The following is a 23,276-nucleotide window of genomic DNA, read 5'->3' on the forward strand; positions in this document are numbered from 1 at the left end:
TATATTCTTCAGACAGGTCGCCGCACACCAGAGGATGTGGACATTGGAATGATTTGGGGGACAGGATTTCCGCCATTTCGGGGCGGCCTCCTGCAATACGCAGACCACCGAGGCTTGTCGGTGATTGTGGACCGGCTCCGTCAGCTGCAGGATGTATTGAGGGACGATCGGTTTGCGCCTTGTCCTCTCCTCGAATCCATGGGGAAGAACGACAAGCGATTTTTCCCCAATAGGCCATTTGTGCCGTACAAAGAGCGTAGCGGGATTCCCGCAGTGAAATTTTCGTAGGAAGAAAATACAAAAGAATATATAAAAAGAAAAAGGAATATATATATATATATATATATATATATTGACGCCAAAAAAAAAAAAAAAAAAAGGGAGGGCTATGGAGGAGTGACGCAAACTACAGAAAGCAACAACAACTGACAGTTTTTCTTTTTTTTTTTTCTCCTTTCTTTTTTTGTTGTTTTACGGGGCCTGAAAAGTCAAGGAAGTGTAGAAGGTGGTGTGTCTTGTTTCTGGGGCTGTTCCTTTTTCCCTCTTCTCACTTTTTTTTTTTCTTTTTTTCTGATGTCGTGGCGTGCTGATGTTGTTTTGCATTATTTTGCCCTCCTTTTTTTCTTTTTTTTCTCTCTTCAGTGGGCATGGATGGCTGGAAGAGAGAGTGAGTGTGTGTGAATGCGAGCGTGCGGCTGCCATGTGTGCTACTTCGGCCTGTGCCCAATCAACATACGCAAAGGGCGAAGCCCCAAGGCCTCTGATCAAAACCCTTTTTTTTTATTATTAGTATTATTATTTGGGGGAGGTGGAGGGTGAGGCTTTTTTTTTTTTTTTTGCATGTTTGTTTCTGCTTCTTGTCGGTCATTTTTTTTTTGTAGTTTTTGCGGCGTTTTACTGTTATTTTACTTGTGGGGGCGGAGCCGAGTCCAAAACCGCAATTGGGCACAAAAAAAGAAATGGAAGATGAAGACGCCGCTCACCCAAAAAAAAAAAAAAAAAAAAAAACTGCTTCCGCGCATGTTGGCCTTTGCGGTCTCTCTCTCTCCCCCTGTGTGTCTGTGTGTGTGAGTGTTCCTTCCCTTTCATCTCGTCTTTATTCGCAGGGGTGCCACAGGAGAACAACAACACACAAACACAAAAAGAGACGATGAATAGGCCAAATGCTAAGTTACCCCCTTTAATGCCTTTTCGGTTGGGAAGCGGCGGTCGGCAGTTTGCCGAGACTTGTTCTCCCACGCCCGTTGCGCCACGAGGGCCTAACAGTTGGCCGCCCCATCGCGGCGCCAGGGTTGAGTGCCGAAGGACGCGGGCACAATTCTTCAAAGGGACAAGAAGCAACCATTCTGCCGTGCGGCGCTCCTGATCCCGGCCCGTACGGCACCTTGATGTGGTCATCGACGCGCCACCAACGCATATCGGGGCGCGCCCCGCAACGCCAGCGACGTTCCCGCAGGAGCGGCGCGCCTGACGCGGAGGCCGCGGCGAAAAACACACGTGGGCGCCGGCGTTGCGCGTATCACGGTCGATTGCCGGGCCTGTCGGGCAGGGGCGACACCGCCAGTCACCTCCGCGCCGCCCACGGTCGTGTGGGCGGACCGGGCGACACACCATCAGGAGGCCTCTAGTACAAAGCGAAGAGCCCAACGGGAGACCGCCGCCGTGGCGTGGTGTCGGGGCCTTTTTCCCCGCATTCCCGGGGAAGCCGGGAGCCGGCAGCGTTTCCCTCGCGGGGCCGCGCTGTTGCCGCGCAGGTCCGCGTAGTAGGGCGTACGTGCTTCACGATGGCGGCTGGCGTGCGGGCCGTCGTATTTGTCTGAGAAAACACGAGGAAAAAATGTGCCGCTGTGGTGGCGATGGCGCGACTATGAGGCGCTGCGATTGGCGGAGACAGCGTAATGCAGAGCAATGTTTCGCGCTTGGCCCGTGGATCCCCGCAGTCAAGATGCGTAACGGAGTAGTAATGACATTATTGAACATCCACTGCGCCACCACACCCGTTTGCTTGTGGAGGACGCGCGGTGATGATTCCTGGACTGCCTTGCTTTGCTTTGCCTGTCATTTTTGCGAAAGCCGGTGATTGCGTTGAGAGGACGTAATTTCTGTAGAGGATGTGCCGGTGCAAGATGACGTGGAGGAAAGGGCAAAAAAGAGCATCGCATGTATATAAAAATGTGCGCTGTTTGCTGCGGGCGGGACGAGGGAAAATCCGTGTACTTTAACCGAGACGGGGCGTGTCCGTGGCTGTTCCGCTGAGGGACAGGGAAGATTGCCTTTGCGTCCGTGTTTGGCGCAAGTGTGGTTTAATTTGTTTCCTGCTTTTCTTTTTCTTCCCGTGCTTCCCCGCCGCCGTTTGCATGCTATTACGTAAATGAGGGTTTTGAGAGGTTTATATGTTTTGACGTCCAATATTTGCTCACTGCCATTCCTTTATTATTATTACTATTATTATTATTATTATTATTATTATTAATATTATTATTATTATTATTATTAATATTTTTGGTTGGCTGTGCGCTGTGTTCTCCCCCCTGCTGCTCTTTTGGGCGCAGTCCTTCTTCGCCCTTTTTCTCTCTTCTTCTCTCCTGTTTCCCTTCCAACTGACAAGACCTTTGATAATACTGCTAATAATACTAATACTGCTGCTATTGCTGCTGTCGTCACCCACACCGAGTCACCAGATGCATCTCTTTCACGCCATACGCCCGCCACGCCACACTGCACTGCCGCTGCGGCTGTGGCTTGTGGTGTTGCTGCTGATGTACTGCGCCAGTGGATGTATTGTCGCCGCTCCCACCACACAATACCGCTGTGGGTTTGACGTGATAATGAGGAGGAGCGGCCCGCTGCCGACTGCGGTGGTGCGCGGGGTGCCACGCCGGGGACAGGGTGCCGTGCAGGCGTACACCGTCGCGGCAGACGATGCGAACAACGGGTGGGAGTCGCTTCGTATCATGGTTTCCGTGGAGGATCTGGAGAACGAGACGAAGCACTGCACCAAGGTGGGGGAGACGAAACCGGACTTTGCCGGCCGTGATAGGGAGTGCACCGCTGATGACATTTTGACCGAGGAGAAGAAAAGGACCTTGTTGGATGAAGTCATCCCTGTGGCTGTCAATTTGCACGCTGAACGTCTACTTGTTCAGCGCATAAACGTCCGGTGGGTAATGCCCGGATTTGGCGAGAGAAGCCGCTGCCGGTACTTCACCGTACCTCCCAGTCACAGAGGTGTTGGTATTTTGGGTGCGGACACGGTTCTCTACGTGGCTGCAGGAACGGGTTCAGAAGTGTGGGCCGTTCCGTGTGCTGCTTGGCAAGACCTTCGCCCCGTGGCTGTTGCCATGCAGTTCACACCTAAGTTTGTTATGCTCAACATGCACGCTTCTCGCACAGCTGCGCATTTCATTACCCATGCCCTCGGGTTCAGCGTGCGAGAAATGGCGAGGCGCAACATGCTGCTGGCAGTCGACGGCGTGCGCGGCAGCCCCACCCCTGTGGCGGTGGTGAACTACACTGCTACGCTGGAGGAGGCGAAGAAGCACTACAGGTGTGGCAGTATAAAGGGCATGGAGCTGCAGATGGGGCCCGGTGGTCTGCCGGAGAGTCACTGGCCGATGCGCAACGCGAAGGACGAGCTAATGTGCCCTCTTGGTGAAAATTTTGCCGGCCGCTACACTGAGCTGACGATGATAACGCTCGAGGGCCTCGGCTACTACAAGACTGTGCCGGGGATGGGGGAACCGATGGATTGGGGCAAGAACGCCGGCTGCGATTTTCTCAACAAGCAGTGCTCAGCGGAAAGCCCCGTCACTTACCCCGGTATGTTCTGCAATGAGGAAGACAAGTCATTACGCTGTTCGTCTGATCGCCAGACCATTGGACCATGTTTTATAAGTGTCGGTGATGGCCATGCGGAGCCACCGGAAACTTGCCCAATTTTTTTCCCCGCTTTGGTAAATGAAACTCCATTGGGGGCGATTTGTACCTTGGAAGGAAGCGGCAACCCGCCCGGATCCCTCCTGGGGATTGGGTCGTGGTGCCTCGATGGGGACTCGCTCGAGGCAAAGACGGCTGTTGGTGGCAAATGGCAAGCCAACGTCGTTGCGGTGTGCGCGCGGGTTTTATGCCGTCATGATGGAGTGTTTGTGAAGTACCTTGGCGGCAATTTTTTTGAGCTTTGTCCCGCGGGTCAATCCATCACACCCAAATCGAGGTACTTCAGGGGAGGCGGCAAAATAATTTGTCCCAAGTACGAGGAAGTGTGCACCATAGCCGCCAACGGCAGCAGTCGTGTTTTACTCATTCCCACAGATGGCAGTGATGCCAGAGCAACAGCCGCTTTGGGGCACTTCATTTTGACCGTCCTTGCTGCCATTGCCGCAGTGGTGGTGGTGCCTGTTTGAGCTGTGGTGATGGGCCGCCGAGTTTCCCAGAGAGAAGTCCATGAAATTCTCTCCATGTGTCCCGCATTGTCGCCACACGTGTGGGGCGGAGACGAATGGCAGAATATTCCAATTGTTAATTACTGTTAATAGGAAGTTGTGGAAGGAACGTGCTCCCGGATGAGGCCACATCAATGAGTGACCGGCCTGTATTCTTTGTTTTTTATTTGTTTGTTTGTTTTTTCCCACGGGGACACTTTGGAACGTAGCGGACGCAGTTTTTTTTTTTTTTTTTTTTACCGGAGTCCTATCCACGCACTACCGCCCTGCATAACTGGGAGTCTGGCGGTTGCGGGACGCCAAATGCTGTTATTTACTTGGTTCACAACGAGGGCCCGGCAGTTATAATGTGGTTTATGAAATATTTTCATTTTTCTGTCCTCTTTTACGGGGAGGGGAGGAGGCCCGCCTCGTGTTTATCACAGACAGAGAAATAGCCGGACGAATAAACAAAAAAAAAAATATTTTTTTTTACGGCTTTATTAGGAGCGTGTGAAGAGAATGATCGCGGGGAGAGCTGGCTAACTGAAGTAATGTACATGTACATATATGCTGATAACACTAATGCTCTTCTTTACGATGCTTTTTTCTATCTTATGGATCCTTGGGAAATAAACGACTTTATTGGGGAGAGCAGCAGGGAACCGATAGCGGCTGGATAATTTATTTATTTTTGTTCTGCACCTTCCCACCCACCCAACCCCCCCTTTTTTGATTTCCACCTTTTACGGCGGGGTCGTGTGTGGCTGGAGGGCCCCAAAAGTCTGCCACCTCGTAGGGAAGTAAATAAATATATTTCATCTCCCACCCGAGTATAAAAGGCAACTTGAACGGTCAAAAGAATATATAATCCGAAGGAAACGTTCGGGCATTTAACTGCTTCTACCTTTACCTTCCTTTTTTTCCTTCCTATCTTCCTTTTTGGTTTCTATAAAAAAATTCAGGATTCGGCCAGCGGCACAGAAGATTATTTTTACATTTGGGGCTTTAGAAGAGAGTGCTTGCGAGAGGACTGGGTAATTAAGTGAATATATAAATTCTGATAAAAAGAAGATATCTCTGCACTATTTTTTTTTTTTTCCCTCTCTTATGATCCTTTGGAAGAGCGCGATGGAAGTAACCTCGAAACTGACAGTGGCAAGACGAATTGTTTTCTGGGAGCGTGTGAAGAGAATGATCGCGGGAGAGCTGGCTAACTGAAGTAATGTACATGTACATATATGCTGATAACACTAATGCTCTTCTTTATGATGCTTTTTTCTATCTTATGGATCCTTGGGAAATAAACGACTTTATTGGGGAGAGCAGCAGGGAACCGATAGCGGCTGGATAATTTATTTATTTTTGTTCTGCACCTTCCCACCCACCCAACCCCCCCTTTTTTGATTTCCACCTTTTGCGGCGGGGTCGTGCGTGGCTGGAGGGCCCCAAAAGTCTGCCACCTCGTAGGGAAGTAAATAAATATATTTCATCTCCCACCTGAGTATAAAAGGCAACTTGAACGGTCAAAAGAATATATAATCCGAAGAAAGCGTTCGGGCATTTAACTGCTTCTACCTTTACCTTCCTTTTTTTCCTTCCTATCTTCCTTTTTGGTTTCTATAAAAAAATTCAGGATTCGGCCAGCGGCACAGAAGATTATTTTTACATTTGGGGCTTTAGAAGAGAGTGCTTGCGAGAGGGCTGGGTAATTAAGTGAATATATAAATTCTGATAAAACGAAGATATCTCTGCACTATTTTTTTTTTCCCTCTCTTATGATCCTTTGGAAGAGCGCGATGGAATTAACCTCGAAACTGACAGTGGCAAGACGAATTGTTTTCTGGGAGCGTGTGAAGAGAATGATCGCGGGAGAGCTGGCTAACTGAAGTAATGTACATGTACATATATGCTGATAACACTAATGCTCTTCTTTACGATGCTTTTTTCTATCTTATGGATCCCTGGGAAATAAACGACTTTATTGGGGAGAGCAGCAGGGAACCGATAGAGGCAATATAATTTTTTATTTTTTATTATTTTTAGACGCAGCCAGTTTGATTTAGGGAAATGGCATTGGTTCTATACACAGCCTTTGAGTTGAGTGATATTGGCGCCCGTGTGTTTGGCCTGGTACGCCAACATGGCGCTGTCTAGGCGCAGCTCACTTTCGTGGATGGTAACGAAGCGCCCATTGCGACGTTAACGGTGGCCGCCTCATCGATGGACTTATACTCGATCCCGGGATCCACCGCCAAACCATGGGAGGACACAACCCCCACAGGACATGTTGCGAATCTCCGAGCATTTTAAACACCAAACTTCGGGACTCAAGTGCTCTTGCCCACCGTGTGTGGGCGGCCCGGGAGTTGGGGGGCAAGCAAAGGCTCACCATGGCTGAAAGGGAGCGCTTGAGCACGGACTACGCCCCTGCTATCGCGGACGCGCAGAATCGAAGCGTTCAGCCTCATTTGCAGGTGGAAGAGGCGCATAACAACCTATCGGTGCGCGAATCCAACATTGCAAGGGCCCGCGACCATGCTGGACAACGAGAAAACGCGCTCGCCGGTCGCAAACAACAGATGGAGGCAATCCGCACCCAACTACAGGAACGAGAGGCACGCGTTAGTGCTAGAGAGGCGCAGCAGGCACCGTGGGAAGCGGCGACGACGGGCCGGGAAGACGCCCCCACGTCTCCGAGAGGCCCTACAGATGGACCTGTCGCGCGTCAAAATATGGCCGAAGATGGCGATACCAAACAACCACATTAAAAGCATTGCTTGATGACTTTAGGCGCGCTGTTACGCACGGCGCAACGCAGTTCGGCGCGAGAGAGAAGGCAGGTAATTCCCCAGACGTCTCAGGGCAATTTTGGGTGACCACATTTTTATTCCTCGATGCCTTTGCCTCCCCGCACTTCCCCTTGGACGACCATTCTGGTGCAGAAGAAGAGGGAAGAATGTTCCGCGCATTCGACTCCACCAATTGGCCCCGCGTGTATGGGATGAGGGCGTTTCCGGAGTCGTTGTTGACCTTCGGGGCGCATACAATTATTGGAAACAGGCGGACGACCAGGCTCAACTTGTATTTGACAGTTTGGTTGCGTGGATCGGAGTGCTGGAAGTGGAGCGAGACCCCACCGATCGCTTCATGAATTTGGGAAAGGTCTTACTGCAGGCATTCCGGATGCTGCTCATGATGGCATCCGACCCCGGCATCCCGGTCTTCAACATTCTCGCCCGTCCTTGCACCGCCGTTCATGAGGCTGACACCTTTGCGAGGGCAATCCAGATTCCCTTGGAACGAAGAGGGACGCAAATATCGTTGCGATGCCAGTTATTTCATATTTATGGACACGTAACATCTAAAAGCAACGCCCGAGACGCAGCTGGAGGAAGTTACTCGCAGCGCGGACGGCCGTCAAAAAATGGCGTGGGGCTGCTTGCTGCTTCTTGCGAAAGCGGACGAGGGCAGCCCCATCCATTCCACCACCTCCCGCTATTCCGCAAAGACGTCGCACCGCACCGCCGACGCTCCATCCGATCTTTCACATTGCCCGACGCAATCGTCGAGAAGGGAAATGGAGCTTATCTGCCAACGACGCTCGAGTGTGGTACAACGAATTACCGATATCCCCGCTTTGGGCCAGCTATATGAGGAAAGCGAACGAGGCGACTCGAGAACTGTGGGCGGCGTCAACGTGGAAGCAGAGAATTCCCTGTCGGGGCAATTCACAACCATTTGCCGCACGCACGATGAACGAGGAGAGCCGTGCGGCCTTTTTTGATGGCAATCGAAGTGGCGACATCGACCCGACTGCAGTACGCCAGGATGTTGCGGTCTATGTTGGAAATGGATCGAACCCCGCTGGACATGATGATTCTGGGGTTTCAAAAGATTGCGGCGCGATCGGAGACGAGGCAGACGAGGCAGGCGCGCCCCGTGACAGAGGAAGAGATGAATGAATATATCCGCAGCCGAACCGATTGGAAGGAACGTGTTGTCGTACGACTTGCGTGGATGACGGCGAGTCGTTGGTCCGAGATTGCGGCCTTGAATCCCAACAATTTTAAACTGAAGCCGGACGGGGCCTTAATTTTGGATTGGCCCGTGGTGCCGAAGACGGCGAGGGCGGATCCCCACCGCGCCTTTCGGTTCGTGAGGATACGAGGGCAGGACGCCTTCGACATTATAAAGCTATGCAGGACACTTCAAGAAAACGAAAAGCTCACGAATATTACTAATGCCCAAGTCGAACGAGCTCTGGCTCCTTGGGATGCCACGGCGCATTCCATAGAACGCGGTGCGTTGAGGCACGCGGCTCAAATTGTGGAGAAATACAATTTGGACCCACACGTGATCTCGCAGTTGGCGAAGCACGTCAATCCGTTTGACCTTCCCCAGAATACTGTTTGATATTTGGGGAGATACACCACAGTGCTGACCCAGGTGTCGCCGCTGGTCGCATTGATGTGAAGGGAGAAACGGCGGAAGGGCAGGAACCCTGGTTGAAAGCAGAGGAGCGTTTTTCCATGATTTTAATCACAATCATGCAGCTACAATGACGAGACGCGCCACAAGGACGCGTCTGGCCACTCCACAAGATGAACACGCTATCCCGTTACAGCAAGTCAACGTGCCCGTATTGAACCTAGAGTGGATTAAAACTCGGTTGTACCCGGCCACCTTGGAGAGGCTCATGCAAGTTTGGGGACTCGTCGGGCGGTCCCCTTTTCCTCCGTCTTCCTCCGGAAAAGCGCGCGAAGGCTCACGGAGAATTCCAACCGCTGACGCGAGATTGTTACGAAAAGCGGGAATTATCGAGGACGCTTCGTCTACAAAAGCAGGCGGATGGATAATACCTTTCTCGGTTGTGGAGGAGAAAACCACCGGTTTGCGACGACGATGGATCGCGTGGCCACGCGACAAGAACAGAGACGACCCTTATGAGGCGAATGTTCCTCTTTTACATATTTATCATTATTTGCCACCTGTGATGGCTGAGGCCGCTTCCTGCCTGGATTTAAAGGCATCCTTTTTTCAATTCTCTTTACCGCGGGAGACTCGGCATCTCTTTCGATGCCGTGTGGAGGACGGCACGCTGGTGGAGCTCACACGGCTCCCAATGGGACACAAGGCCAGCCCAGAAATTCTCCAGATTATTATTACTTCGGCAATTGCGGTGGTGACGACGGTGGTTCACCGCCTCTGGGCCGCACCTCCATTGGTGCGTGTCGACGTATGGATCGGTAATATACGCATTACAGGGTCGATAAGCGATGTGACACCGTGGAAAGCCCAAGTGCTTCGTAATGCGGACAGTTGTCACGCATCCTTGGGGGAGGACCGCGAATCGGGCGCTACGTAGTACACCTTCCTGGGGGTGCAGTTTGATCACACTCACCGGGCGGTATCCCTGAGTGACAAGTTTGTCCGGTCTGTATGCGCCATGCCGTCGCTCAATTCTTCAACCATCGCTGAAATGGAGGTTACGGCGTCACGCCTTTTGTGCGCGGCTGCCACTTTTGGCAGGCGTTTACGCGACTACTACCTTTTCATCAAGGCAGTGCGACGGCGATTATCCGCACTTAACCGGGGGATTGTGGAGAAGACATCCCCGGCGAACCTACCGCCGGCAGCGATTGGTTTGGGCGAGAGGTTGCGACACATCATCGAGAATATAATCGCAAGCGAATCATCAAGCCCACGGAGAAGGCATCGGCCGCCATCATCACGGATGCATCGCTCCATGGATGGGGAGCCGTTTTTATTCCAGACTCCGGCGACGTTAAAATTGCCGGAGGGAAATGGGAGAGGAAGTCTTTTCTTATCATGTAGGCCTAGGCACGCGCGGTACGCTTAGCCTTATCGGCCTTTTCTGCCATCTTGCCACGCGCCATGGACGTTTGTGCGGACAACACTCTGCTGCGAGGAGCGGCGAGTAAAGGCAGCTCATAATCGCACGCCATGACGTGGGATCCGCAACGGATATATAAGTTTTTGGACTCTCGCGTATTACAGGCATCCTTTGCTTACGTGCGGTTTGCAGACAATCCGCAGACGGCATATCACGCGGTCGTGTTTTTACACTTCAGGACATTACGAAGGGGTTTAACTTGCGAAGGGGAGCGGCGGTGTCTTGTGGCTGGAGGACCCCAAAGTCTGCCACTTCTTTAGTTTTTTTTTCCTTACTGGCATGTCCAGCCACACGATGTCATCAGGGTGCCGAGGAGGTGGTCGAGCAGCGACATGAGTTTCCTGCTATGAGGCAGCTGCCATTGGGAGAAGCTTTCGGTACAAAGGTCCTTGTTAATGCCCAGCCGTTGGCCCACAGCCAGAGCGTCTGTACATTCCGGAAGCAGATGGTGCAGTGTTTTCTGCGGGCTGATTGTTGCGCTTGTGGAGGCTGGCTGATCCTGCGGTAGCAGTGATTGCCTCCTGGCACTGCTGCTGCGGTGCCTGTCAGCGTCTGGGTTTTGTGCGCGGCGATTTCTGTGCGGTGCTTTTTTTGTGTGGGGAGGACCGTGTCGCAGCAATCGCGGTGGAGGTCGGGAAGCGGTGGAGGGCGTTCCGGATGAAAGCACCGACAGTGACCGATGTGGTTCGTGTGTCCCACCAGTGTGGCGTCACAGTGCGGGCATTTCTTCTTTCGACGGCGTGTGGAGGGCCGTCTCTCCACAGGCGGTGCGTCGGCCTCCCTTGTCGTCGGGGGAACAGCTTCCGTCCCGGTGCGGTGGGATCGTCGTTGGAGCGCATGAAAGCGGACTGTTCCGGTGAGATGTTGCGGAAACGGCGTTGGTTCGTGCAGTCTCTCACAGTCCAGTACAGGCGACCCCAGAGCTCGGATTCCCCGCACCCTTCCCGTGCAATGTTTGTCCGTTCCTGTTGGTCGAGGGCTTCCTGAGTGATCAGGTCCTTAACGCTGAGATCTGATGGCCTGGCGCCGCCAAGCAAGTAGTGGTGGGTGTCCTGATGCATGGTGCTACGCCACTTGTTGGTGAGCTGGGTGTTAATGCATGTCAGCAGGTCCGTGTGCCGTATGGGTGCTATTCCATGCTCCGTGTGTTGCCCGGTTGTCGTGGCCTGCGTCGCATGCTGATCTGCAGGCTCGTTAACGTGTACTCCGCGATGTTCGTAGCAAAAATGCAGCTGCACGGACCAGCCGGCACGCGTTAGCGACAAGAGACGCTGCCAGATCCTATCCTCCGTCCAGTCGGTATGACTGTGCGGGCCCTTGGTGACGGCGGCTAGAAGGGAATGACTGTCTGTAACCACAAGCAGGGTTTTTGTCTGTGCTGGACACGAGGGACACTCAGCCTTTCCATGGCCGGGAGCAGTGCACGGGACTCCGTCGTGCGGCTGCATGGGCGTGTGCCGCCGTTGGTACTGACCTTCTCTATTATCTCCGAGGAACGCGGGGATGAGAGCAGTATGCCAATCCCGGCTGACTTGGGAATGCCAACACCGCCATCCGTTGCTAGTATCCACGGTCCCCAGCGATGACGTTGCACCTTGTCGCGGTGCTGGGCTCTGTTTGCGTATAGGAACTCCGCAGCAGGGCGTTGCCGCGAGCACGACGGAGACCAAGGTGACTTCATTCCCCGAGAAGGTTCCACGCCATGCCCGGTGTGGGGAGGTGAGGCGGTCTGCCTGCAGACTGTCGGACAGAACTGCACGACCGTTTCGCAGCGGTCACTCCGTTGATATCACCCGTGGCGGTGACGTTCACAAGAACCCTGCCACCGAGGAGGATGGCTTCATCAATATTTGGCGGCTTAACATTGCAGGCCTCTCGTCCGTAAAAAAATCGCATTTGCTGCGCGATTGGAGCAGCGTCCACCTGACACCGTTCTTCTGCAGGAAATAAGTAACCGTGGTGACGTGGCGACGAAATTATGTGGCCATAATGACTACCTTCAGGCCTCACTGGGCGCGGTGGTGGTGTTGCTGTTCTGGTGCGCCACTCTCTACCGTGCGAGCGCCTGTCGCTCCCTGGCACTGACCTCCTGGAGACCATTGCTGTCCGTGTATTTCCGCCGGGCTGTCGCAGCATTTGCGTGGCGAGTCTCTACAACCCTCCCACAGCAATTGGTCAATAATCCGCATTTATCAATATCGTTTGTCGCTTGTGCCCGAAGAGATTATCGCGGGTGACCTGAATTTGCATCGTGAACTCTGGGACAGTCATATGTACCATCAAGGACTGGAGGCGATAATTTCGCCGCTGTTCTAATCGATATGGATTTTGGGCTGGCAAATTACCCGACACAGGCAACACGGATTACACATCGTAATGCCTCGTCCCCTGACGTGACTGCGTATTGCGCCCTACGCATCTCCCACTGGACATTCGCCCCTTACATGGACTCGAACCACTGCTTAATATCTTACTTGGTAGAGATGGACGATGGCACTCCACGACTAGCAAACACGCTGCCTTGACGGAAGAAAGCCACCTTTGCCCTGCGCAAAGCGGGTTGGCCTGGTTTTACATCGTTGTGTGAAACCCTCCTTGCCACCGCGTCCACATGGTTGGATCCTCGCGGAGGCATCTTACGAGCAGCTGAGCGCCACATCCCGCGCGGCAGCCGTGACAGCTCCAAAAAGACATGGACACACGAAATGGAACAGGCCGAGTCCGCCGCCGAAGCAGCACACGAAGCACACACATTGCCTCACCTGGAGACAGCCTACTTTGAGCCGAATGTACCCGAAAAAAGGGAGGAGCGAAATCAAGCCTTACGCTGTTGCTCCGCTGTGCTTCTGGAAGCCCGCGCGAAAAGACTTGGAGCCTCACCCAGCCCGAGCTGGCGATATCTTCACGGCGTGGTGGCGCCGCACCCTCATTTTTTGGAATCGGTTGTGCTCCGCACTGAACTTGGCTGCGTATGCGCCCTGCCTCGGCAACAGGCAAATCTGCCTGTTCGTCATTTTGTGCGGTTTCACGTGCCATACCGCCTTATACTGCTGCTGCTGCTTGCTGCACTCCTTTGGTTCCTGGTGGCTGGGAAATGGATCGGCCTTTCCGCCGTATGAACTTGACGTGACCATCCGTGACTCTTTGCTTGGCTCAGCCCCTGGCCCCGGCGACATGTTGAGTGAATTCCTGCACCGTCTCGGGCCCGTTGCGCGTGGCACACTTAGAACGATGATCCACAACCCCTTCGCAAATGGCAGCCTGCCTGGCTCCTGGAAAATGGGAGACGCTATTTCTATCCCCAAGCCTGGGAAGGATCCATGCTGCCCAGAGAGTTACAGACCCATCACGCTGCTCTCTGTTTTACTAAAGTTAACCGAAGGAATGATTCACCGCCGTCTGTCAGCGTTATTGCCGCACCACCCACGTCAATTTCGGATTTGCACCTCCGCGTTCTACGTCGGACGTGGTGGCACTTGTTATCGACACATTACTCGTGGACTGAATGAGTTTGGCATTGTGGAGCATGAGCGCCCTGGAGACGACGCCCCCACACGACGCCCTCGTCGCCATCGCTTGTGGTCTCGATTGATTTTCCGACTGCGTTCGACACCACTGACCATGGGAATTTATTCGGCATGCTTGACAGACTTCCGCGCCTTGGCCTCGAACCAAACGCTGGCTGCACAACCACCTGCGGGGCCGCTATGTTAGGGTATGCACTCGTGAACAGCACTCCCGGAAACAGCTCGCCTCAGCTGGAGCACCGCAAGGCGGCGTCCCGCGACCCCAACTCTTCCTCTGCTGTGTGGATGGTCTGCTGCGCCGCCTGGACAGCATCTATTCTGCCGCCGCTTTCATGTACGCTGACGAACACACACTTGTTGCCTTGTGTGCAGACATCCATGCCTGTGCTGCGGCAATGCGACCGCTCTTGTCTCTTGTTGTCACATGGGCTGCCGAGCACAGCCTAAAAATCAACGTCGCTAAGAGCGAAGCTGCTCTATTCCACATCTCTTCACACACACACACACGGTCTGACGAGGACATGGTCGATCCCCATCTTGTTAGCGGGAACCTGCGTATTCAGTCACGCCCAGTGCGCTTGCTGGGCAACACGTTTGATCGACTTCTTAATTGTGTTACGCATGCTTCCACCGCTGCAAAGAGGGCCATGCCACGCCGCTATCAGCTGCGTCTGGTCGCAGAGGCGGGCGCGTCCCATCACACCATGCGATCCTTTTTGATTGGATGCGTTCATAGTGTGCTATTTCATAATGGCGAGGCAATTGTCCCGTGACTCGCCCCCACTCACCACCATAATATGGAGGTACGGTACCGCGACGGTAGCAAAGCATTCTTTGCCTGAGCGCCTCTACGGAAGACACATCTCTCTATTTGGAGGCCAATATTCTTCCGCTCCGGAAGATACTCTGGCGTCGTGCACTCACACAATACGGACGCTATATACGCCTCCATGATCACGAGGATTTGCGTTCCCTTATCTACTCGCAACCTATGCCTTCGTCCATGCATGGGAAAGCGGCGACATCGATCCGCTTCCGAGAGATGCTGCTATTAATGGATTGCTACGCGTCTGTGACACTATTGGGACACCCCACAACCACATTCGCGCGCCTCTTGCCCAACATCGAATTTTCCCTGGGACACTGCGATCTGCAACAGCGTGAGATTTTATCAGCCACTGTTTGCCAAAGACGCCTCTGACGATGTCGGGCGCACGGCTTTTTATTCTACTCACTCCTCTTTGGGGGATTGTGATTTTGAATTGTGGACGGACGGTCCTTCATGCCTCGCTGCACTCGCGTCTGGATCCGCTGCGCTATTATATGACTCCACCACGACAAATGATCTCCCTGTGGAGGTACATCGTGCAGCAGCTGGCAGCCTCGCATGCTCATGTAGGGCAGACTGCCTTGCGATCGAAAATGTTTTTAGACATCTCATACCTCCTTGTCTGGAAACATCCCAATCTCCCACACGAATGCTGGAGGAAACGGACTCCCTCTCGGCAATGGAGGCACCCCGCGTTGCCCACCGACCGTGCGAGACCGCGTTACTGAGTAAATTTGGATTATGCTGCTTTCCTTGGTGAAGCGAGGTCACCCTGTGGATTTTATATTTTCCCATCACACTGCGGTATTCCACGCAGTGAGGCCGCTGACAAACAAGCCACGATTGCACGATTCCTCTCGCAGGACTGCGTCAATGCCTGGCACATGGACTTCCTCACTGCAGTGAAGCGACGGCACTGGAAGGATGCCCAGGAGGAAAAGGAGGGCGAGCACACCGCGTGACAGGCGCCTGTCGGTGTGGCGAGGACTCTATTCCTGGTGTTGACCCGGACATTGGTCCCCGAGTGGCGGCACTGCGCACAGGCGCGATGCGACTCCTGCCCACTCTTCGACAGGCCTGCACGCGCCCTGCGGATCACAATGAACCCTCTGTGTCGGTGGCGCCGTCCCTCCCTCACTGCGGTGGCCGGCCCGCCTCTGCCTCCGCCGGAACCTCTTCCCGACGTGAGCACCGCGACTCCTTGTCGACCAGCGAGCGGCGGATTGACGTCCTCCTGCCCAACCTGCGGCAGAGTGCGCTTGTCCGTCCACAGTATGAGGGCACATACCGGACGTGCTCAGCCTGGCGTTATAATAGTTTGCGAGGGCCTCCCATGCGGATGCCACAATGGCGCCACCGTCTTCCTAACGGGTGCCTCGCGCGCAGGTTGCCGCCAAAGTTGCCAAGCATGCCAGCAGGCAACACACGCAGGAAGCACAAACGCGGGTACTCGAGATGGACCAGGCTCTTCCGCCATCGCCTCATCACGGACGCCACGGGCTGCTGATCCCCGACGGACCACGGGAGACTCCGCCTCATCCACTGCGGGAATGCCCTCGTCGTTGGGAACTGGGACTGCGACTGTTTGTGACTGCCCCAGCCCGCACGACGGAATACTTGCCACTTTTGTACGGACGGCCCTTGCGCTACCCAATCGCTATTGTAGCAGCATACAACCAAAACAAGATAACAGGCTACTTTGTGGTGAATATTGGCTGCACTTCCCGTGGACCAACAATCCGCGTGGTGTGCGGGGATCTCCTTTTTCATTGTTACTTTGCTTTTGTGTTGCTGTGTGCGCTGCACCTTCTTGTGTGTGTGCGCACCCTCCGCGAGGGGTGCCGACACGACGGACCGCTCTCGCCGCATGCACATGCGGTGGAGCCTTGTGTGCCGCTCCTGTTTGCTTCTCCCTCTTCCATCTGTGTGTTGGTGCTGCGGCAGGGCTGTGTGTGTGTGTGCCTGCTGCCGTGGATTGGAGTGTGTGTTGTGCGTGGTGTGCGGCATACGGTGCATGCCTGGCTGCTGCCCTCTCCTCATGTGGTGTGCCCACTGCGTGTGTCTGCCGCACCTCTCGTCTCCCCTGTTGCTCTCCATTTCCCTCACTGTGCAGATCAGCTCCACACCACTGAACGACCACACTCACGATGATGACGTGCCGTCTGCTGTGCGCCCTGTTGGTGCTCGCCATGTGCTGCTGCTCGTCCGTGTGCGTGGCAGACGCTCAGTCTGTGCCTGAAGGGTCTTCCAATACGACCACGACGACGACCACAACAAAACCACCGACTACGACCACCACCACCACAACAAAACCACCAACTACAACCACCACGACCACAACACAGGCACCAACCACGACGACCACTACTACAACAGAGGCACCAAGCACTACGACTACAGAGGCGCCAGCTGTGTCGACCACCAGCGCACCGTCACGTCTTCGCAGAATCGACGGCAGCCTCAGCAGCTCTGCGTGGGTGTGTGCCCCGCTGGTGCTTGCCGCATCCGCGCTGGCGTACACCACTGTGGGCTGAAGAGGTGTGTGCGGGCTGTGCGTGCCAGCACTCAACCGCGGGGATTTGTGCGCGTGTGTTGTGGTTCACTGTATAAAATAAGAGGAAATAATGATCTTGTTTTGCTTCACTTGCTTCCGCTGCCGTGCTGTGTGCTCCGCGTTGTGCCCCGCATCCGTCACGTTGAACGCATTGCGGACACACTCATAAGCATGCGCACTGGAGCCCTGGGTTTGTTTTCTTTTTTCTTTTTTAACTATTGTTTTTTAATTATTGCTTTTTAATTATTGTTTTTTTATTGCTTTTAAACTTGTGGTTTGCGGGGCGGTGTGCGAGCTCTGCAATCGTACTGATTCCATCTGTCTCGTGGTGTGTGCGCTGCTGCTGGGGTGCTGTCGTTTGTTGCTGTGCGTGGTGTAGCGGCTGTGTCTCCTTTTGTTTTTCTCGTGCTATCGGAGGTTGGCTCCGCAGCGTTAGGCGACTCCACTGTTCGTGATGATGACTGGCCGTGTGCTCTGCACCCTGTTGGCTCCTGCAGTGATGCGCAGCTGCTCGTGTGTGTGAGTGAGGGCTGCTGCGACGGGGTGCGTGTGCGGCCGCGGGTGATGGCGCGGTGACTGCTGGGCACGCGCGGGGTGTGATGGCTGCGGAAGGTGGACCTGTGGCCGGTGGCTCTGGACGAAGGGGGAATGTGCACTCTGAGGACAATAGCAATCAGGAAGACGAGGAGGGTGGAGGAAACACCGTGGGTGAGGACCCCAATCCCACCTCGGCAGGAGCACTCACTGCTCCGACGAGACAGGAACAATCCAGCAGCGACCCACTGCGAAGTGGCACTTGCAATCCGTCCGGCACTGGCAGCGCGTCTGCTGCTCGGATGCGTGCAAGTGGACCGGAGTCTTTGGGCGGAGGGCACGCTGCAGGCACAACATTCCCACGCTCCGACGCATCTCAGCAGGCAGCGGGTGGAGTGCATGCTGTTGGCGGGAGGACCTCCCAGGGCAGTCAGGCTTCGGAACAAACCGTCACGGGACAGTCACAGGTGCCAGGGACGGCGAAGGAAGCACCGCAGGGCGATGAAGGAGGAGAACCCGGAGCGCAACACGAGGCCGACCAAACCACAAAAATGACTGTGGTGACCTCTTGCGCAAAAACAGCGGTGGAAGAGGAGAGCCGCCAGCGGGATCGCAAGATGCACCACGTCTCTATAGTGGCGGGAATGCTCATTATTATTATTTTTCCCTGCTTTTACCGAAATGTCTAGCCACACGATGTCATCAGGGTGCCGAGGGGATGGTCAAGTAGCGACATGAGTTTCCTGCTATGAGGCAGCTGCCATTGGGAGAAGCTTTCGGTGCCAAGGTCCTTCTTAATGCCCAGCCGTTGGCGCACAGCCAGAGCGTCTGTACATTCCGGAAGCAGTTGGTGCAGTGTTTTCTGCGGGCTAATTGTTGCGCTTGCGGAGGCTGGCTGATCCTGCGGTAGCAGTGATTGCCTCCTGGCACTGCTGCTGCGGTGCCGAGTGGCGTCTGGGTTTTGCGCGCGGCGATTTCTGTGCTGTGCGGTGCTTTTTTTGTGTGGGGAGGACTGTGTCGCAGCAATCGCGGTGGAGGTCGGGAAGCGGTGGAGGATGTTCCGGATGAAAGCACCGACAGTGACCGATGTGGTTCGTGTGTCCCACCAGTGTGGCGTCACAGTGCGGGCATTTCTTCTTTCGACGCTGTGTGGAGGGCCGTCTCTCCACAGGCGGTGCGTCGGCCTCCCTTGTCGTCGGGGGAACAGCTTCCGTCCCGGTGTGGTGGGATCGTCGTTGGAGCGCATGAAAGCGGAGTGTTCCGGTGAGATGTTGCGGAAACGGCGTTGGTTCGTGCAGTCTCTCACAGTCCAGTACAGGCGACCCCAGAGCTCGGATTCTCCGCACCCTTCCCGTGCAGTGTTTATCCGTTCCTGTTGGTCGAGGGCCTCCTGAGTGATCAGGTGCTTGCCGCCTGGATCTGATGGCCTGGCGCCGCCAAGCAAGTAGTGGTGGGTGTCCTGATGCATGGTGCTACGCCACTTGTTGGTGAGCTGGGTGTTAATGCATGACAGCAGGTCCGTGTGCCGTATGGGTGCTATTCCATGCTCCGTGTGTTGCCCGGTTGCCGTGGCCTGCGTCGCATGCTGATCTGCAGGCTCGTTAACATGTACTCCGCAATGTTCGTAGCAAAATGCAGCTGCTCGGACCAGCCAGCACGCATCAGTGACAAGAGACGCTGCCATATCCGATCCTCCGTCCAGTCGGTATGACTGTGCGGGCCCTTGGTGACGGCGGCTAGAAGGGAATGACTGTCTGTAACCACAAGCAGGGTTTTTGTCTGTGTCGGATACGATGGACACTCAGCCTTTCCATGGCCGGGAGCAGTGCACGGGACTCCGTCGTGCGGCTGCATGGGCGTGTGCCGCCGTTGGTACTGACCTTCTCTATTATCTCCGAGGAACGCGGGGATGAGAGCAGTATGCCAATCCCGGCTGACGTGGGAATGCCGACACCGCCATCCGTTGCCAGTATCCACGGTCCCCAGCGATGATGTTGCACCTTGTCGCGGTGTTGGGGCTTTGGTTGCGTATAGGAACTCCGCAGCAGGGCGTTGCCGCGAGCACGACGGAGACCAAGGTGACTTCATTCCCCGAGAAGGTTCCACGCCATGCCCGGTGCGGGGAGGTGAGGCGGTCTGCCTGCAGACTGTCGGACAGAACTGCACGACCGTTTCGCAGCGGTCACTCCGTTGATATCACCCGTGGCGGTGACGTTCACAAGAACCCTGCCACCGAGGAGGATGGCTACATCAATATTTGGCAGCTCAACATTGCAGGCCTCTCGTCCGTAAAAATATTGCATTTGCGGCGCGATGGGAGCAGCGTCCACCTGACATCGTTCTTCTGCAGGAAATAAGTAACCGTGGTGGCGTGGCGACGAAATTATGTGGCCATAATGACTACCTTCAGGCCTCACTGGGCGCGGTGGTGGTGTTGCTGTTCTGGTGCACCACTCTCTACCGTGCGAGTGCCTGTCGCTCCCTGGCACTGACCTCCTGGAGACCATTGCTGTCCGTGTATTTCCACCGGGCTGTCGCAGCATTTGCGTGGCGAATCTCTACAACCCTCCCACAGCAATTGGTCAATAATCCGCATTTATCAATATCGTTTGTCGCTTTTGCCCGAAGAGATTATCGCGGGTGACCTGAATTTGCATCGTGAACTCTGGGACAGTCATATATACCATCAAGGACTGGAGGCGATAATTTCGCCGCTGTTCTAATCGATATGGATTTTGGGCTGGCAAATTACCCGACACAGGCAACACGGATCACACATCGTAATGCCTCGTCCCCTGACGTGACTGCGTATTGCGCCCTACGCATCTCCCACTGGACATTCGCCCCTTACATGGACTCGGACCACTGCTTAATATCTTACTTGGTAGAGGTGGACGATGTCACTCCACGACTAGCAAACACGCTGCCTTGACGGAAGAAAGCCACCTTTGCCCTGCGTGAAGCTGATTGGCCTGCTTTTACATCGTTGTGTGAAACCCTCCTTGCCACCGCGTCCACATGGTTTGATCCTCGCGGAGGCATCTTACGAGCAGCTGAGCGCCACATCCCGCGCGGCAGCCGTGACAGCTCCAAAAAGATATGGACACACGAAATGGAACAGGCGGAGTCCGCCGCCGAGGCAGCACACGAAGCACACACATTGCCTCACCCGGAGACAGCCTACTTTGAGCCGAATGTACCCGAAAAAAGGAGGAACGAAATCAAGCCTTACGCCGTGGCTCCGCTGTGCTTCTGGAGGCCCGCGCGAAAGGACTTGGAGCCTCACTCAGCCCGAGGTGGCGATATCTTCACGGCGTGGCGGCGCCGCACCCTCATCCTCTGGAATCGGTTGTGCTCCGCACCGAACTTGGCCGCGTATGTGCCCTGCCTCGGCAACAGGCAAATCTGCTTTTTCGTCATTTTGTGCGGTTTCACGTGCCATACCGCCTTATACTGCTGCTGCTGCTTGCTGCATTCCTTTGGTTCCTGGTGGCTGGGAAATGGATCTGCCTTTCCCGCCGTATGTACTTGACGTGACCATCCGTGACTCTTTGCTTGGCTCAGCCCCTGGCCCCGACGACATGTTGAATGAATTCCTGCACCGTTTCGGGCCCGTTGCGCGTAGCACACTTAGAACGATGATCCACAATTCCTTCGCAAACGGCAGCCTGCCTGGCTCCTGGAAAATGGGAGACGCTATTTCTATTCCCAAGCCTGGGAAGGACCCATGCCGCCCAGAGAGTTACAGACCCATCACGCTGCTCTCTGTTTTACCAAAGTTAACCGAAGGAATGATTCACCGCCGTCTGTCGGCGTTATTGCCGCACCACCCACGTCAATTTCGGATTTGCAACTCCGCGTTCTACGTCGGACGTGGTGGCACTTGTTATCGACAAATTACTCGTGGATTGAATGAGTTTGGCATTGTGGAGTATGAGCGCCCTGGAGACGACGCCCCCACACGACGCCCTCGTCGCCATCGCTCGTAGTTTTGATTGATTTTCCGACTGCGTTCGACACCACTGACCATGGGAATTTATTCTGCATGCTTGACAGACTTCCGCGCCTTGGCCTCGAACCAAACGCTGGCTGCACAACTACCTGCGGGGCCGCTATGTTAGGGTATGCACTCGTGAACAGCACTCCCGGAAACAGCTCGCCTCAGCTGGAGCACCGCAAGGCGGCGTCCCGCGACCCCAACTCTTCCTCTGCTGTGTGGATGATCTGCTGCGCCGCCTGGGCAGCATCTATTCTGCCTCCGCTTTCATGTACGCTGACGAACACACACTTGTTGCCTTGTGTGCAGACATCCATGCCTGTGCTGCGGCAATGCGACCGCTCTTGTCTCTTGTGGCCACATGGGCTCCCGAGCACAGCCTAAAAATCAACGTCGCTAAGAGCGAAGCTGCTCTATTCTACATCTCTTCACACACACACGGTCTGATGAGGACATGGTCGATCTCCATCTTGTTAGCGGGACAATAAGCATTCAGTCACACTCAGTGCTCTTGCTGGGCAACACGTTCGATCAACTTCTTAATTGTGTTACGCATGCTTCCACCGCTGCAAAGAGGACCATGCCACGCCGCTATCAGCTGCGTCTGGTCGCAGAGGCGGACGCGTCCCATCACACCATGCGATCCTTTTTGATTGGATGCGTTCATAGTGTGCCATTTCATAATGGCGAGGCAATTGTCCCGTGACTCGCCCCCACCCACCTCCATAATATGGAGGTACGGTACCGCGACGGTAGCAAAACATTCTTGGCCTGAGCGCCTCTACGGAAGACACATCTGTCTATTTGGAGGCCAATATTCTTCCGCTCCGGAAGGTACTCTGGCGTCGTGCACTCACACAATACGAACGCTGTATACGCCTCCATGATCACGAGGATTTGCGTTCCCTTATCTACTCGGAACCTATGCCGCCGTCCATGCATGGGAAAGCGGCGACATCAATCCCGCTTCCGAGAGATGCTGTTATTAATGGATTGCTACGCGTCTGTGACATTATTGGGACACCCCACAACGACATTCGCGCCTCTTGCCCAACATCGAATTTTTCCCCTGGGACACTGTGATCTGCAACAACGTGAGATTTTATCAGCCACTGTTTGCCGAAGACGCCTCTGACGATGTCGGGCGCACGGCTTTTTATTCTACTCACTCCTCTTTGGGGGATTGTGATTTTGAATTGTGGACGGACGGTCCTTCATACCTCGCTGCACTCGCGTCTGGATCCGCTGCGCTATTGTATGACTCCACCACGACAAATGATCTCCCTGTGGAGGTACATCGTGCAGCAACTGGCAGCCTCGCATGCTCATATGGGGCAGACTGCCTTGCGATCGAAAATGTTTTTAGACATCTCATACCTCCTTGTCTGGGAACATCCCAATCGCCCACACGAATGCTGGAGGAAACGGACTCTCTCTCGGCAATGGAGGCACCCCGCGTTGCCCACCGACCGTGCGAGACCGCGTTACTGAGCAAAT

General features: G+C 54.6%; 6 protein-coding genes across 6 annotated transcripts, besides 17 other annotated features; all 6 read left to right on the forward strand.

The window, feature by feature from the left end:
* Positions 1-288, forward strand: Tc00.1047053504233.4 (trifunctional enzyme alpha subunit, mitochondrial precursor-like protein; the record flags this gene model as incomplete). The annotated part of the gene is made up of 1 exon (XM_805690.1): positions 1-288. A coding segment is annotated over one exon (288 nt), but the record flags the coding sequence as incomplete, so codon positions are not given.
* Positions 1-2,424: a sequence feature (heterozygous, non-Esmeraldo-like haplotype).
* Positions 326-353: a microsatellite.
* Positions 433-473: a sequence feature (T-rich).
* Positions 774-801: a sequence feature (AT_rich).
* Positions 986-1,008: a microsatellite.
* Positions 2,425-2,744: a sequence feature (areas not merged during assembly with more than two copies in the genome that could not be assigned to a particular haplotype).
* Positions 2,431-2,501: a microsatellite.
* Tc00.1047053504233.10 (surface protease GP63, putative) lies at positions 2,682-4,403 on the forward strand (the record flags this gene model as incomplete). Its single annotated transcript, XM_805685.1, has 1 exon — positions 2,682-4,403. One exon carries the CDS (start codon positions 2,682-2,684, stop codon positions 4,401-4,403), a length of 1,722 nt encoding a protein of 573 aa, XP_810778.1.
* Positions 2,745-3,691: a sequence feature (areas merged during assembly that could not be assigned to a particular haplotype. This can correspond to areas where the two haplotypes were merged or to regions with more than two copies in the genome that were merged during assembly.).
* Positions 3,692-23,276: a sequence feature (areas not merged during assembly with more than two copies in the genome that could not be assigned to a particular haplotype).
* Positions 4,661-4,680: a microsatellite.
* Positions 4,894-4,916: a sequence feature (AT_rich).
* Positions 4,927-6,085: a mobile genetic element.
* Positions 6,268-6,455: a mobile genetic element.
* Positions 6,268-10,599: a mobile genetic element.
* Positions 6,437-6,466: a sequence feature (AT_rich).
* Positions 10,550-10,599: a mobile genetic element.
* On the forward strand, positions 14,198-14,638 carry Tc00.1047053504233.50 (hypothetical protein, conserved; the record flags this gene model as incomplete). Its single annotated transcript, XM_805686.1, has 1 exon — positions 14,198-14,638. The coding sequence occupies one exon, from the start codon at positions 14,198-14,200 to the stop codon at positions 14,636-14,638; it is 441 nt and encodes a 146-aa protein (XP_810779.1).
* On the forward strand, positions 15,743-16,201 carry Tc00.1047053504233.60 (uncharacterized protein; the record flags this gene model as incomplete). Its single annotated transcript, XM_805687.1, has 1 exon — positions 15,743-16,201. One exon carries the CDS (start codon positions 15,743-15,745, stop codon positions 16,199-16,201), a length of 459 nt encoding a protein of 152 aa, XP_810780.1.
* Tc00.1047053504233.70 (mucin TcMUCI, putative) lies at positions 16,842-17,228 on the forward strand (the record flags this gene model as incomplete). The annotated part of the gene is made up of 1 exon (XM_805688.1): positions 16,842-17,228. One exon carries the CDS (start codon positions 16,842-16,844, stop codon positions 17,226-17,228), a length of 387 nt encoding a protein of 128 aa, XP_810781.1.
* Positions 16,942-17,068: a microsatellite.
* Positions 17,848-18,471, forward strand: Tc00.1047053504233.80 (uncharacterized protein; the record flags this gene model as incomplete). Its single annotated transcript, XM_805689.1, has 1 exon — positions 17,848-18,471. One exon carries the CDS (start codon positions 17,848-17,850, stop codon positions 18,469-18,471), a length of 624 nt encoding a protein of 207 aa, XP_810782.1.

Source organism: Trypanosoma cruzi, genomic scaffold (genome assembly GCF_000209065.1).
Source record: "Trypanosoma cruzi strain CL Brener 1047053517113 genomic scaffold, whole genome shotgun sequence".
NCBI lineage: Eukaryota > Euglenozoa > Kinetoplastea > Trypanosomatida > Trypanosomatidae > Trypanosoma > Trypanosoma cruzi.